Genomic DNA, 15,150 nt, shown 5'->3' with positions numbered 1-15,150 from the left:
TGGAGTTGGTCTTATTGATATGGGACATGTTACAGGTAAAATGGGTCCCACATCAGGTTCGAAGACAAACCTACTAGATCTGACTTCATCAGAACACGTTTCGAGCGAAAACGAAGGGACCATCAGACTCAATCCGAACAAATCCAAAAAAACCGACGAAAAATTACAACAAACCACCGAGCAATCCAAAGACGACATGAAATCTCCCAAGATGAGCATTCGAAAAAAAGTTTCGATACACTTCAAAGGCAAAAAGGGACAAAACAAAAACCTCCTCTACGGATCAGAGCCCATCATTCCCAAAACCCCACCGGAAAGGAAAATGTCTATCTTCGAAAGATTCAATGACAAAGACAAGAACAAGTCGACGAATCCGAAAACTCCGACTCTGGAAACGAGAAAATCTGTTGTAGAATCAAATGCGGAGCCGAAAACGACGAGTAGTTCAGAGAGCAAGTCCAGTTCCGAAAAAAGAAATTCCATAGCGACTGAAAAAAAGGACAAAGGTCTTGAGAAGAAGATTGGGAAAAGCAGATCAGTAAGCCCCGATCGTAAACATGTTCAAGTTAAAGATGAAGGTAACTATTTTCTTATTTACCGATTACTTCTAGCTATCGATTGATTCTGACTTTCCAGAAAAAGCAAGTGCTGGTTATAATGTGATTATAATTCCCCAAGTTCGTGAAAAAAATTAAAGAAAGTCATCAAATATTCAACTATAACAATTACTGAACCCAATGTTGATTATTCTCAAATATAAACCACCATTGAACAATAAAGTTTAGTTATGGGTCAGTCGTAGTTAATACACCTATATATATTTAATTACTCCACTTCAACTGAATTAAGCTTACTGCAAAGTTTGGTTCATATATTGATATACTCGGAATTCACATCAACGCTTCACAACATAATATATATTGTAACGAATCTGAAGACGCCCCTGACCGATATGTCGGCCAGCGAATAAACACATGACATCACCGCAAAAGGAATGCAGTCGGCAACCGCTGGTTAAACTCTTGCCGAGTACCGAAACGACTTCAGAATTCTAGAACGATCGTTACCGATATATAAGCCCAGCTTCTCGTCCCAAGAGTGCAGTTGAGTTCAGAAAGTGAATCGAGCGGTTAAACAAGGAATTCAAATAGTGGAAATAAATTAAGCGTTAGTTGCTAAGTGTTGTAAATGAATTAGTTTGTGATTAGTGAAATATTATTGGAAATGAATTCGTTTAATATACTTAATTCATTAATTCGTTACAATATCAATATAAAACAGTAAACAGCAATATTAAGCAATTTCTCGAAACTTTTCGAAATAATTCTAAACGGTTTTATCTATAACTCGATCAGAAATATAATATCGGACGATCAACATGGGTTCGTGGAACACAAGTCATGTGTGACCAATCTTGCATGCCTTTCACAACATGTTTCAGATGCTTTAGACCAAAAGCAACAAGTTGACGTAGTTTATACGGACATGCAAAAGGCGTTTGACCAAATTGATTTTTACATCCTCATTCAGCGACTATCATCATTTGGCTTTTCTGGAAGTTTAATGGATTTTTTCACAAGCTATCTCTTTGACAGAAAGCAATACGTAGAACATGAAGGTTTTCAGTCCTCTTTGTACACACCTACCTCAGGGGTACCACAAGGCTCGAACTTGGGGCTTCTTTCATTTCTGCTTTTCATTGATGGCCTGGCGAAAATGATGAACTGCCCAAAACTTATTTACGCTGATGATCTAAAGCTATACAAAGTAATTGGCAATTATGAAGACTGCTTGTTCCAAGAACCATTTACGTTTGAACATATCGAAATGTTACATTTTATCATTTTCTAGAAAAAAGAATATAATAGAATTTTCTTCTGTTATTGACAGCATTCCAGTTAGTCGAGTAAATGAGATGACAGATCTTGGAATCACTTTTGATTATAAATTCACTTTCACTTCCCACATAGACCAGGCTATTTCATCAGCGAATCGAATGTTGGGCTTTATAATAATGAGTACCAGAGAATTCAAGAATATTAATACGATTCTAACACTGTTTAATGCCTATGTGAGGTCTGAACTAGAATACGGCGTGTTGGTATGGTATCCAATTTATAATTGTCACATACAACATATTGATGCTGTTCAGAAAAAATTTTTAAAATATCTGTCTTTCAAGGTCACATGAATATATCCTCAGAGGAGAACCGACTATTATATCCTTCTGAATCAATTTAATGTAATATCTCTGAATACACGACGACTTTTTGTCACAATCTCCTTTCTTCACAAACTGCTAAACAATAAGATCTCGTGTGCCCCTCTTTTACAAACGATCAACTTCCGCACCCCACGCCTTAATTCCAGATACCAAACGACATTTTACTGTGATCTTGCCAGAACAAATAACAACTATAATTCAATATGTGATATGTGCGATATTATTCACAGTTCTCAAAGTTTTATTTTAAAATGTATTCTCACTAGAACCTTTTAACTGTAATCACTTTTCCTTTCGCTTCTTGTGATATATTTCTATTTCTACTTATTTTTCTTTTAGTTGAAGCAATCTTTTTTTTCAACTGATTATACTGTTTGGCATATATTTTCATCAACACCTTTGTACATTTCCTGTAATTGGATCAGTGCCTGTTGGAAATAAAGTGCTATCAATCAATCAACCAATCAATCAATCAATCAATAATATATGAATAAGTATTAAGATAATACATGGAAAACTCTCATAGAGGTGAACCTCTAGAAGTATTGGGCCGAAGACATTTGCCTTCAACTCTTCATCGCTAACTTTTTGAATAACTTTACAAATTGTGTTTATAAATGTATTAGGTTGGATTGTGATACCCTCCATGGAGGTTCCATAGTGCAGATCACAAATCTTGCAATTATTTTCTTCCATCTAAACTGTCTTTAAAATCTGAGCAAGTAATGTAGACCATCTGCTTCATTGGTCTGATGACCCCACACTATTTGGTCAACTATTTTCAATGAAAAAATTAATATTGAAGCATTCTTTGCTTCTTTCCTCCTGTTTCTTTCCTTGAGCTTTCTTTTTTTTCTTTTAATTTTTCTATTGCTGCTTGTCTTATTGATCCAGTTTAAAATTCTACGTTATTGGTTATCTAAGTTCGCCTATAGTTTACTTTCTACGAATCTTTTGATTCATTCCAGTTATCAGGAACATAACGGTATTTAGTACTATCATCACCATCTTCTTCAGTACAAATTGTCCGACCACCGCCTCCAATGACACGCAGATTCTTATAAAAACTCTTTTTGGACCATCTGGTGTTAGGACCTTCTCGTCAGGCGACTAGGATATTCTAACGTATTCAACACACTATCCTAGCAGGCCATGATGAACCCCTCAGTTTCCGACTCCAAGCCACTCGACCTGGGGAAAGCAAAGGTCTGGTGGTTTGATAAGCTGTTGTTGTAGAAGACCCCTTGCGTTGTTTTATCCTTGTGTTAACGCAGGAGTGAAGTGCGGCTTTTATATGTACGGATTCTAGCTCGATGACATAGTTGGTATCACCTTGTTCAGTGTCGAAAACTAAACCGAGTTCATCAGCTGTTTAGGCAGCTGCCTTAAAGAGGAATGCTCCAATTGCTGTTTTGATTAGCTTCCGGGTTTTGTCGTGATCTTCTTTGGTTATAATCCCCAAACGTTTCGACTGCAACTGCGGCATTCATCTTCAGTGGCGTGATCGAAGTAGTTTTCTTTACTACTGTTGTCAACAACAACAGTTTCAGTTGTTGTTGACACACGTGAAACCCCACGATGCAATTGTTGTTCTCTCATGATATCGCACGATACAAAGACGGGTATCCGAACTCCTGATAACTTTACAGGCATCATTCAGTACCATTCTGTCAGAAATATTGACTTCATTGACTTCAATGATGATTTCATGCAAATGTTGTCCGCGGCTTCGCTTTAGATGGCCCATGCGCAAGATCCAATTTTGGCACACTCTCTCTAACATATCGACCGGTATTTCACGTAGAAATGCTTCAATATTGGCTTCCAGAGCGTCAGTCGTTGCTGGTTTATCCCTGTAGACATGAGATTCAACATGACCCCACAAGAAATAATCCAAAGTCGTTAAATCATACGATCTAGGCGGCCAATTGACGGGCCCCAAACGTGAGATAAACTGTTCACCAAAAGCGGCTCTTAATTGGGCCATTGTTTCGCGTGCCGTGTGACATGTGGCACCGTCTTGTTGAAACCACATGTCAGGCATATCCAATTCTTCCATTTTGGGCAAAAAAAAGTCGTCAATCATCACACGGAGCGCTCTTAATTGACAGTAACGTTCCGGCCATTGTCCACACCAAACAGTGACTTTTTCGGGATGCATCAGTAGCTCTTGCAATGCTTGTGGTTGGTCGGCAATTTTGCTTGCTAACGTATCCATTCAACTAGAAATGAGCCTCGTCGCTGAACACAATTTTTCGCTATATCTTATAAGGTTTTACACCCAAATCCTTTCGCAAAATTTTCCACGAAGTGGAGTAACAGAGGCCCAGTTGCTGCGAACGACGGCGAATCGACATTTCACGATCATCACGAACACTGGCGGATACAGCCGCAATATTTTCTTCGATCCTCACTCTACGTATGCGTGTTGGGGTTTAATGTCCAATAATGTAAACTGGGTTCGAAATTTAGTCACAAGCTTCCGAATAGCTCCCTCAGTAGGCCGACGAAACTGCCCATAAATTGGAAGAAGTGCACCGAGCATGAATTTTATTAATGAAATTCAATAATTTGCAAGCGTTGTTCATTCGTAAGTCGATTCATGGTTAAATTATAGACCAAACTGAACACGTTTGACAACGACACAAGACACGATTCACGCGTTGTCTGTCAAAAACAGTGTTGCCAAAAAGATTCCAGCAAAAAATTACTTATCACTTGTTTCCGTGTGTTTCAAAATAGGGACAACTTTGTTCGAAAAAAAAAACTCAACCTCCTTCTTCTCCTCCTCTCCTCCACCAGCGAATTTCAGTTGGTGTTATGTACTGTACAGGGTCGAATTTACCCGTTCGTACAGGGCCGAATTCGCCCATTCGCTACAGTGTAAAATGGAAAATAGATTCGTAGATTTGATATTGATGGCATTAATATAAGTTCTTGTATTCTTTCAGGTATTCAAAAGAGGCACCGCAAACACAAAAAACTCGAGAAAGGTAAGCTGCGGCGGTCGAACATCATCCTCGCCGAACCGAGAAGTTTCCGGGAAAGATCGTTCAGCGTCTGCACCGACAGGTCGAACACTCTAGGCTTGGGAATAGGTTTAGGTTTCGGTTCGATGTATTTCGAAGAGTACTCGGACCGGGAAAGAACGAACAGCGTGAGCAGTTGCGAGACGGCGGAAAATACGAGGAAAATGTCGACGATTCCTAATGCGCCTCTTTCCGGGAAGCTGCCCTGGTGCGGGTGTTGGGGCAACGGGTGCTTGTGACGCCGATAAAATCAAGATACATTCATTTTCCACGTGCATGAGATATTGGAATTATCCTCGTATCTACCAGGTCTATCATTGTGCAAAACAGGGTATAATATGATGAAGTGCTTATGTAACGGACCTTGCGGCGAAAAAATGAACTATTCATATGAAAAAAAAAGAATATTAGCTCGTTAATAGAAACGAAAATCGGAATTTAGTGATTACCAAAAAGTTAAAAGGATAAATGAAATTGACATTACTATTAACATATTCAATTCGTATAATTATTTGTTCCAAAAATGTTATTTTTCACAGGCTTAGATCATGTTTTTTTAATATATCGATTTCAAAAGTTGTGTTATTCTGTTTTAGTATTCACACGTTGAAAGGTAAGACCTCGTTATTCCTTAGCTCGCACAAGTTTCGACTTTTGAGGGTTGTCGTTCGTAGGGGTGCTGGTTAACGGAAAACATATTTTAAACAAACCTGTTGTTCTTGAAATTCCATGGATATGAATCGAAGCAGTTGGGTGGTTCAATGATGCAACAAATTCATTCACATAATAATAATAATTTTTGCGGAACGTTTTGCCAGTCATCAGGATCATTATTAGTGTCCTATTAGTATCAATGGTAACGGGATCAAAGATAGCCATGCTGTGGGGCCGTACGTTGAAGAATAAACCCTCGATTAACCCCAACTCACACAAATCTACGGAGCGGCGGTTTGGGAATAATGAAAGTACAGCAACAGCAGCATCAAAGATATTGTTGAATCCACCCCCAAGGTAGAACCCTTGTCCCTACTCTTTTCCTACCTTCTTTAAAACTCCACTTGCATACAACATATCATTTGGACTCCCTCTCATGACCTATAACCCTCTCTAGTCGTGCCACTGACGCAGCTAGTGCTATGGGTGAATTTTGCAAAAGCATCGGTCCATTTTTGAACAATCTTGAAACTGATACAGCCGGAGGCCTTTCAATGGAGCATCTTCCCTCTATCCATTGCCACCACTGTCAATGGAACCCTCACTCTTCCAAATTGGCGGGGTAGAAAACCCTTTTCTTTATTTCCATAATAATACAATAATTACAATAATAACAATTAACAATTAACAATAATGATCAAAATGAACATGTCTTCTGTTGCTTGTACATAGCTCGATGCCCGAACAATATCTATGGCCGCCATAGAGACCGTCGCCAACACTCGAGGTCCTTGCTACTCCAGATCCTTGGCACCAAGCTAACAGCCCGCCCTTTACCATTCTCTTTCATCCCTCACCACACATTCCGCCCATTCATTGACAAACCTTATCCATCCACTATCCTTTCCATTCTCTCCTCTCAATGGTATCTCAGCATTTTCTCGCTCCTTATATTCTTTCCATTCACGCCATCCATGCATCTTTCTATCACGTGTTCCGCCGTTTCGGGCTCACCGTAGCCGCAGAAACATGGTAGTTCCGGGCCCAGGTTAAACCCGACAAGGTATCCCGGAAAGTTACCATGTCCCGTAAGCAGCTGGGTGGCCTTCCGCGACAGATTCAGTGATTCACTGCCGACTGTCCTGCAGAACCTGTAGAACAGCCGCCTAGTCTCTCCCGTGTCCCATTCCCTCTGCCACTCTGTCCTGATTCGTTCTTTAATCCTCTTCCTCTCTTCATTCTTACTACCTATTCTCACTACTTCCCATGTAACCTCAGCTTTCCTCATACCTCTTGTTGCCTCCTCATGAGCTTTCTTATTTCCGAGATTGTTGTTCTCATGGCCGCGCTTCCAGATTAAGCATGTCCGCGCTCCCCTCGCATTCCTCTCCTCTATCATCCTCTGTATTCGCACTACCCTCTTATTCATATGTTCCACAGCCATGGCAGAATCGCTAATCACAGTCACACTCTCGTTCATATCCCACATACCTATCACTTTCTCAATCGCTATCAATTCTGCCTCGTTCACGCTACTCTGTCCGGGGATTCTTTCGTTCCCCTGTATCCATTAATTTTCCTCCCGTTCGTACGCCCAGCCTATGCCCATTCGTGGACGATGACCTAGGGGGACCATTCCTCGGAAGGATATCTCCTAGTGACCGGTCCATCTTCCTGGAAAGGTCAGGCTGGACGATGACCTAGGAGGACAACTCCTCGGGAGGATGTACAATGGCCTAAGTGCTGTAGGCCTACACTAACCCTGCCTTCTCTACAAATACAGATAGTTCAAGAGAAGCATGTGATCATAACCTCTTCCGGAGGGGGGACCAGAAAAGAGTTTCATAGTCCACTTTGCTTCTAATGAATGTATGACGCAGTACTTTCAAATTGTCTATAATAGAAAAACTAGACTAGGGGGCCTAGATTGGATCATTCTGAGACACCTGAAGTAGTTAGATAATGGTGAGAAGTATGGCCTCCATATTCAACATAGCATCTTCTATCAAGTAAATGGAAATCTATGAGTACAACCAAAGAATAAAATTATCCGGTTGCTTCGTTGATAATGATCAATTGTACCAAATGATTTCTGAATGTCAGTACACATAATACTTACCTGTTCACGATTGTTTTCTACTAGATAAAGGGATCATCTGAGAAAAGAACTGAGGAACTTCTTCAACCGAAAAGGCTGGGAAAAATGCCTACTCACTGGATAATGTCCATCTCTCTTATAGGACACCTTATAGGATACCTCAACAAAATACAGCTACTTATGTAAAAAATACTTTTGCAGCAGGCAATTCAGTAAAGAGGCAGAGATAACTCGTCATGCTAAATGTCCAATGGGAGACTTGTATAAACTACTAAATGAAACAAGGCCCATAGCGGGTGTCATGAAATAATGGGAGGGAAAATGCAACAAGCCCATGAAATGTTCTGAACCCTTGAAAGAAATGAACAAGTCAGAAGACTCATCCTGCAATTTTTCACTCAGAGATGTTATTTTTAAGAACAAAACCATTCAAATTCTTTATCCATGACCCACGTCAGTTCCACCAATGAAACCTATGCCAGATCGAGACAGCCTTGACTAGTATTTGATCTCAGATGTAATGCTTTTGGACTCTGGTATCAGCCAGTTAACTGCTTGCAATGAACCATGCGAGAAGAATCAGATTTTTCGGCTGTGCAACGGTCTACCTGCAGTTTGCCTGGTGTGAGGTTTCTGTCAAACCAATTAATGACGTCTTCATTATGAAAATCGCCAACGATAAGTGACCCACTGATTTTAGACGATCAGAAAAAGTACAAGCTAAAAACCTGAACAGATCAATAGTTGTTATCTTGTACTGTTATTTCAAGTGTAATCAAATATGATTGTTTCTGAGTGCCTGCTCTTCATGTGATCATATCACACATGCATAGGCACGGCACGACTGCAACTCCCTTATATAACCTCAACATTCAGATCGGAAACAAGCCGGTAACTAGGCCAGGAGTTGTGTCATGCCGTAAGATAACAGACACGGTTGTATTTTTGTATATAACTTTATTATTCAGATCGGAATCAAGCCGGTAACCAGGCCGGCGGCACAGATGTTCGCGTAATGAAGATTCCTTCATGTCAATAATTATTATCACCACAGTTAACCTACAACCTAACCTCCCTACACTAGATACAGACGAAACTAATGAAAGGGGCCATGAAACAAATACGTATGATTCATCATAACTATGTCGGACGATATCGCATCTAAATTAAAATCATCCATCCCCATTAAGCCGATCGTAAAAGTACTGACTCACTGCTCTGCAGAAAACTCCGTGTTAACATTCAAATGTCTGTTTCCTGTCTGCGGTCGTGTTTACATTTCAGAACGTGATATAAATAATAAGACTTTCCAGATGGAAGTGATATAGATGGATTTTGTAATGAAAAAAGAAACTAATAAATGGATATTTCAAAGGAGATGCAGGTTTATTAGGTGAAAAGATAGAGTGAAAGCAGACGTATTCGTTTGAAACTGTGTTTTGAGGAAATGAAGAAATGTCGGCATTTTTTTAAGAAATTGTTTCTTATGAAACATCAGCAAGATGAGTTTTAGGAACTGTCAAAAGTAACTAATTTAGCCCAATTTTGAAATATACCGTGAAGTCATTCGTCCAAACTTTTGTTTTTCTTTTAACGCAGGGGTTTCCAAACTACGGCCCGCCAGTGTCATCAATCCGGCCCGCGACAGCCAATGATTTACTGTCATCAATCTGGCCCGCGACAGCCAATGATTACCTGATTATTGTTACTATTGCTGTGATAAGTTGAAGAAGAAAACACAGAATGATAATTACTCGGTTTTATTTACTTGCAAGGTAAAACTTAACGACAGAAATGATGTCAAAGAAAACTTAACTGAAGTATCTAAGTTTAAGCATATTAATAACTAACAAATATTTGAAATAAATCACAGTAAAACACTAATGAGATTTATGTAATTGTGATTTTCCACCGACAATACTTTGTAGTTGTGGATCAATTTTACTTGTACCAATTATTAAAAGATATTCAAGATGCTCATCGGTTAATTGAGATTTGTAAACATTCTTTGTGTACTTCATCTTGAAAAACGTTTTCTCACACAAGTAAGTAGTACCAAAAACAGAAAACAACCCACGAGCAAATTTATGCAAATTATCAAATTGTTTCAGTGGAAGACTCTTATAAAATTCCAACAAAGATGAATTTTGATATTTGTTCTTAAGCATATCACTGCACCGTAAATAAATAATTTCCATTTGGACTTCCGGAGCCAGGGTTTCAATGTCAGAATCAAAAGGATTTTGAAAAAGCTTAAATTTCATTCTCAATGACATTAAAATCTGAAAAACGAGTATCAAAATTTATCTTCAAATGACTCAAAGTTTCGATTGCAAAATTGACGGAAAATTCAGTCTCTGTAGTGTGGCTGAATATTTCACATTTTTCAAAATGTGTTAAACATTTTTTACGTAATTGCGATTGAAATAGTATTATTTTCTGCCTGAAGGATTTGATATTGGTGTATAAATCAGGGAGAGGCTGATTTTCTCCTTGCAATCTCAAATTCAGTTCGTTCATATGATTTGTTAAATCGACATAGAAGGCTAACTTCCACATCCATTCACTATTTTCTAAATCGGCAAAAGGGCGCTGCTTCTCATTTGAAAAAAATTCGATTTCTGCTCGAAGTTCAAAAAAGCGCTTAAGGACTTTTCCGCAACTAAGCCAGCGTACGGCAGTATGATATGGTAAATCATTTTCTCCAATCTGTTGAATAAACTCGCGGAATTGTCGGTGATTCAGCCCAGTGGATCTGATGAAGTTAACAACTACTATGACTGATTTTAGAACTTCAGACATATCCAAACATTTTCCGCACAAGGACTGTTGATGAATGATACAATGTAAGACTAATGGTTTTGAACCACCATCATTTTCTACAGCCTTTGACACAAGTGCAACCACTCCTTTAGTTTTACCATACATATTTTTGCCTCCATCAAATGTTATAGATTTCAAATTTCTTCATCGTAGGTTCTTTTTATTAATGGCATGTTCAACTCCCTTAAAAATATCTGCCCCAGTTGTCGTGCCGTGAATACTATCAATATCAAGAAGTTCTTCATATACTTCATAGCTTTTATCTACTCCGCGAATAAAAATCAACACCTGAGCAGTATCTGACACATCCGTTGACTCATCCAATGCAAGAGAAAACTACTCATGATGTCCATTTTTGTCAGACAGTTGAGATGATATATTTTCTGCGATGTCTTGCACCCTCCGAGCCACGGTGTTTACTGACAAACTGACACTTTTAAATAAATTTACCTTTTCGGGGCATATTTCTTCTGCTGCTGCAATCAAGCATTCTTTTATCATTTCTCCATCGGTGAATGGTTTGCTTTTCGATTTCAAGAGCCACACGAAAGCTGGCGCGAGTTGCAGACTCTTGTTCAGTATTCGCTTTGGTAAACAAAGATTGCTGCGATTTGAGTCCGCGTTTTAAAGCTTCAAATTTTTCCTTCCGCAAACTTCCTGTATACTTGGAGTAACTTTGAAGATGTTTCGATTCACGGTGTCGTTTAATGATATAGTCTTTGAGAACAGCTATGGTTTCATTACAAATTGAACATAGCGCCCTATTACTGGACTCAATCACAAAATACTGAAAGTTCCATTTTTCTTAGAACGTTCTGCATTCACTGTCGATTTTTCGCTTCTTTTCCATACTAACAAATCACACATAAAAACAATAAGTCAAATCAAAATACTTTTATTGACGGGTGTTACTTCATTTCACAATAGGCAGTTTCGCTTTCTTCGCCTTTCTTACGCAGACTAACTCGCAGTTGCGCCGCTAGCCTTTTTATATGCAATTATTACTGCCATCTCGAGGTGATCGGAATACACTAGCTAGAACCAAAACTTTCTCAAACTAACGCGGTAATTCCAAATATTTAATTACGCCTAATGCCACCTAGCGGGTAGCTGAAAAAGATAGTACATAGTACCACTACTCGCCACTAGATGTCGTTAAGTGTCACAATACACAATAATAATTGAAATGCAAAAAAGCGTAAGTTTGCTTAGGTCACGCACTTTGCGACTACCCTAGTCTAAAAATATAGTTAAGGGCAGAAATTGGCCCTTGGAACAATCTGAAAAGATCATTATGGCCCGAAGGCTTCAAAGTTTGGAGACCCTTGTTTTAACGTATAGTGAGATCTAACTTAACGGTATGGGAAGTATAGGTTTGTGATATATCGCTTAAAAGGTATCTTCATTCTCTATTCAAAAATTTTATCGCTTTCAAGTTTACTGCAACAATTGAGATGAAATAAATTAAAATCATGTGGCTACCGAAATTTGATAAAATACACTCAAAAACTAAAATGTAATGCAAAACGTAATGAAATGTAGAATACGAAAAAGAACTATGGATGTTAACGAAGTAGATGTTCAAAATGTTCACCGCGAACGTCTTGGCAACATCCAAATCTCAAATAAAACTGTCTTCTAATATTATTTAACATGTCAGGCGTGACCGACCTAATCACAAGCGTTATTCGTTCTTTCAAGTCATTCAAATCTGAAGGTTTAGTTCTGTACACATTGCTTTTCACACATCCCCATTAAAATTAATCTAATGATGAAAGATCAGGTGATCGCGCTGGCCATTCAACTGATCTTCGCCTCCGTATCCACCGATTGGGAAATGTTGTATCGAGGTATTGCCGGACAATAACTTGGTAATGTGGTGGTGCTCCATCTTGCTGAACACATATCGTATTCACTGGAACTTGAGGGTTCAAGTTGCCATTCAAGTTGACCTCAACGAAAAAGGGACCAATGATTTAGTTTCCTACAATCCCTGCCCAAACATTAACCTTTTGAGGGTATTGCGAGTGTTCTTTTCTCATCCAGTGAGGATTTTCCGTTGACCGGTAGCGGCAGTTTTGCGATTAGCATGACCATTAAGAGACAAAGTACACTCAACAGAAAACATAACGTCTGCTAATTGAATGATATTGTTATCCAACATGTCCATCAGTTGCTCACAAAAATAAGTTCGTCTTCCATGAGCTCCTCTCTACTCGATGTATGTGGGTTTTCCTCAAACTCAAGCATCACATCTAATTTGAGTTCATCACTCATTGCATTGGCAGCTGCTTTTTTTATCTGCTCCACATGACCAAGCTCGCGAAACTGTTTCTCTATTTTGCTTAATGTTCCTTAATATATGGGCGGTAAATTTGGAAATTTCTCATGAAATAGGCGAGCTACTTCCTGTGGGGTTCGGGTTTTATCTCCGTAACCAATCATTTGTAAAACTATTATTTTATGCATTTCCGTTAATCTAACCATTTGTCAGACTTGAAGTTAACGAACTTTAAACTTAAATTAAAATACTGACAACTAATGAAATAATGAATTTATTCCTTCGGCTTTTACACACTGCATGAAAAACAATGCCGCTCTTATCGTTTATCATGTCTCCAACATACGATCCCTTAGAGATAAATAAAGTGGTTCACCTATGTTGGGTCAACGGAAATATCCCGCGAGATACGTGTACCAAATTGAAACGAAGCATCATTTTCAATAAATGAAAAGGCAGGTGGCGTATCCCGGCAATATATTCCCTTGCCGGATTGATTCGCTACCAGAAAAGTAATTGGGCGACGTCAAAACGACATTTAATGAAAATTCTTCACATACAGAACCGTTTCATATTATGGAAGCTTTGAGTTTATTAATTTCCTCTCCACTGAACCATCTCCTGGCAAATCTCGTCGGGTGGGCCGAAATCCCGCTCGAGAGGTGTCATTCCGGAATGATTAATAACCGTTCCAAACGTTTCAGAAGAGACGCAACAACTTGTGATTAATAATGTACATTTCTGTGGACATTTTTTTGCATTTCCCAGTTGACACCAACACTCGCAACGAATGGGTCGGCTGATAAATCAGGAAATTAATAATAAATATTTTGTGTCCTGCATTGCACTGCACTTGTCACTCTTGTCCACGGGGCTTTGTTTTTTGTTTTCAATTTGGGATGGCGAGTCTTTGGAATGTTGCAAAGAAAGGACACGTTTTGAAATCTTGGCAATAATTCTTCTGGTGTACACGTTCCATTCACAAGATAACAAATTGCAGTTTGGTACAAAAGGAAACTGAATTGGAGCGTAAATTGTTTTATTCACTGCCTGAGGATGGGAATGAATGTCTTCTGAACTTGCGATAAGTTGCTATCAGAAATTCCATTATGAAGAAATTGAAACTTTCATTTTCACATAATGAAGTACAGACTTGGGTGCTTTGTTCACTCAGTCAATCGGCCGATGTGTGAGTCGATGGTTCAAGCCGCAGGCAGAACGCTCGATTTTCACTTGCTATCGCCAACCCGTGTTAGGAATCACACGTTAAAAGGTAAGACCTCGTTAGTCCTTAGCTCTCACAAGTTTCGACTTCTGAGGGTTGTCGTTCGTAGGGGTGCGATAGCCGGTTAACGAAAAAAAACAACATATTTTTAACAACATATTTTATTAACCCAAAACTTCAGGTTTCCAACTTCAAAACTGACGAAATTCAAAACGATCTTTGAACCCCTAATTTTTCCCCTCAGGGTGGAAATTCCTGATTCCCTTTCTTGATGCTTATTCACGCTATACAAAGAATCTACCTGCATATTTCAAGATTCCAATTTTGATAGCTTCGACTGTACGTTTAATATAAGAGCGTTTATATTTTTACTTTAAAAATAGAGTAACTAAAAAAATATGCGAAAAACAATTCGAAATCGAATTATTATTCGCAAAACTAACACAACGGTCAACGACGTCTGCCCGCGTTCTCGGCGATGGTGCTTCATTGCTTAGACCGCCCATCTACCGCCCACGTCCCCCGACGTCTTACAGTAGACGCCACGCGTAATGGCTCACTGCGTTGCGTCAAATTAATCTTATCGTAATAACTTTCAAACGATTTGTCCAAATTACTTAGTGTAAAAGACAAAGTTTATCTGTATTAAATACTTAAAACTTAAAGATATATGCTATCGCGGACTATTCAAGATAAACCTTTGTACATTGTAGCCTATATATGTTATTCTGATGTATAAGCTATAATTATGTAAAGTTTCATCTGAATCTGTTCAAAGAGCCACATACATACATACATTCATTCTTTCCTCCCTAT

At 38.9% G+C, this 15,150-nt stretch overlaps 2 protein-coding genes across 6 annotated transcripts in view; one reads left to right on the top strand and one right to left on the bottom strand.

The window, feature by feature from the left end:
- Positions 1 to 5,833, top strand: part of LOC111511794 (uncharacterized) — a 37,723-nt gene extending 31,890 nt beyond the window's left edge. For all 5 annotated transcript variants that reach the window (XM_074175740.1, XM_074175813.1, XM_074175783.1 and 2 more), the window contains 2 exons: positions 36 to 578; positions 5,176 to 5,833. In XM_074175740.1, coding sequence (XP_074031841.1) covers positions 36 to 578; positions 5,176 to 5,492 — 860 coding nt within the window. In that variant the 3' untranslated portion in view covers positions 5,493 to 5,833. The remainder of the gene's footprint in view (positions 1 to 35; positions 579 to 5,175) is intronic.
- The window catches only part of LOC111511792 (tyrosine-protein kinase transmembrane receptor Ror), a 99,241-nt gene that overhangs the window by 59,047 nt on the left and 25,044 nt on the right, over positions 1 to 15,150 (bottom strand). The gene's annotated exons all lie outside the window — the stretch shown is intronic.

The sequence above is a fragment of the Leptinotarsa decemlineata genome, unplaced genomic scaffold (assembly GCF_025532065.1).
Source record: "Leptinotarsa decemlineata unplaced genomic scaffold, Ldec_3_MD MMD2_P_RNA_scaffold_1, whole genome shotgun sequence".
Classification (NCBI taxonomy): Eukaryota; Metazoa; Arthropoda; class Insecta; order Coleoptera; family Chrysomelidae; genus Leptinotarsa; species Leptinotarsa decemlineata.
Note: the sequence above shows the minus strand (reverse complement) of the source record. Positions and strands in the feature narration are given on the sequence as shown.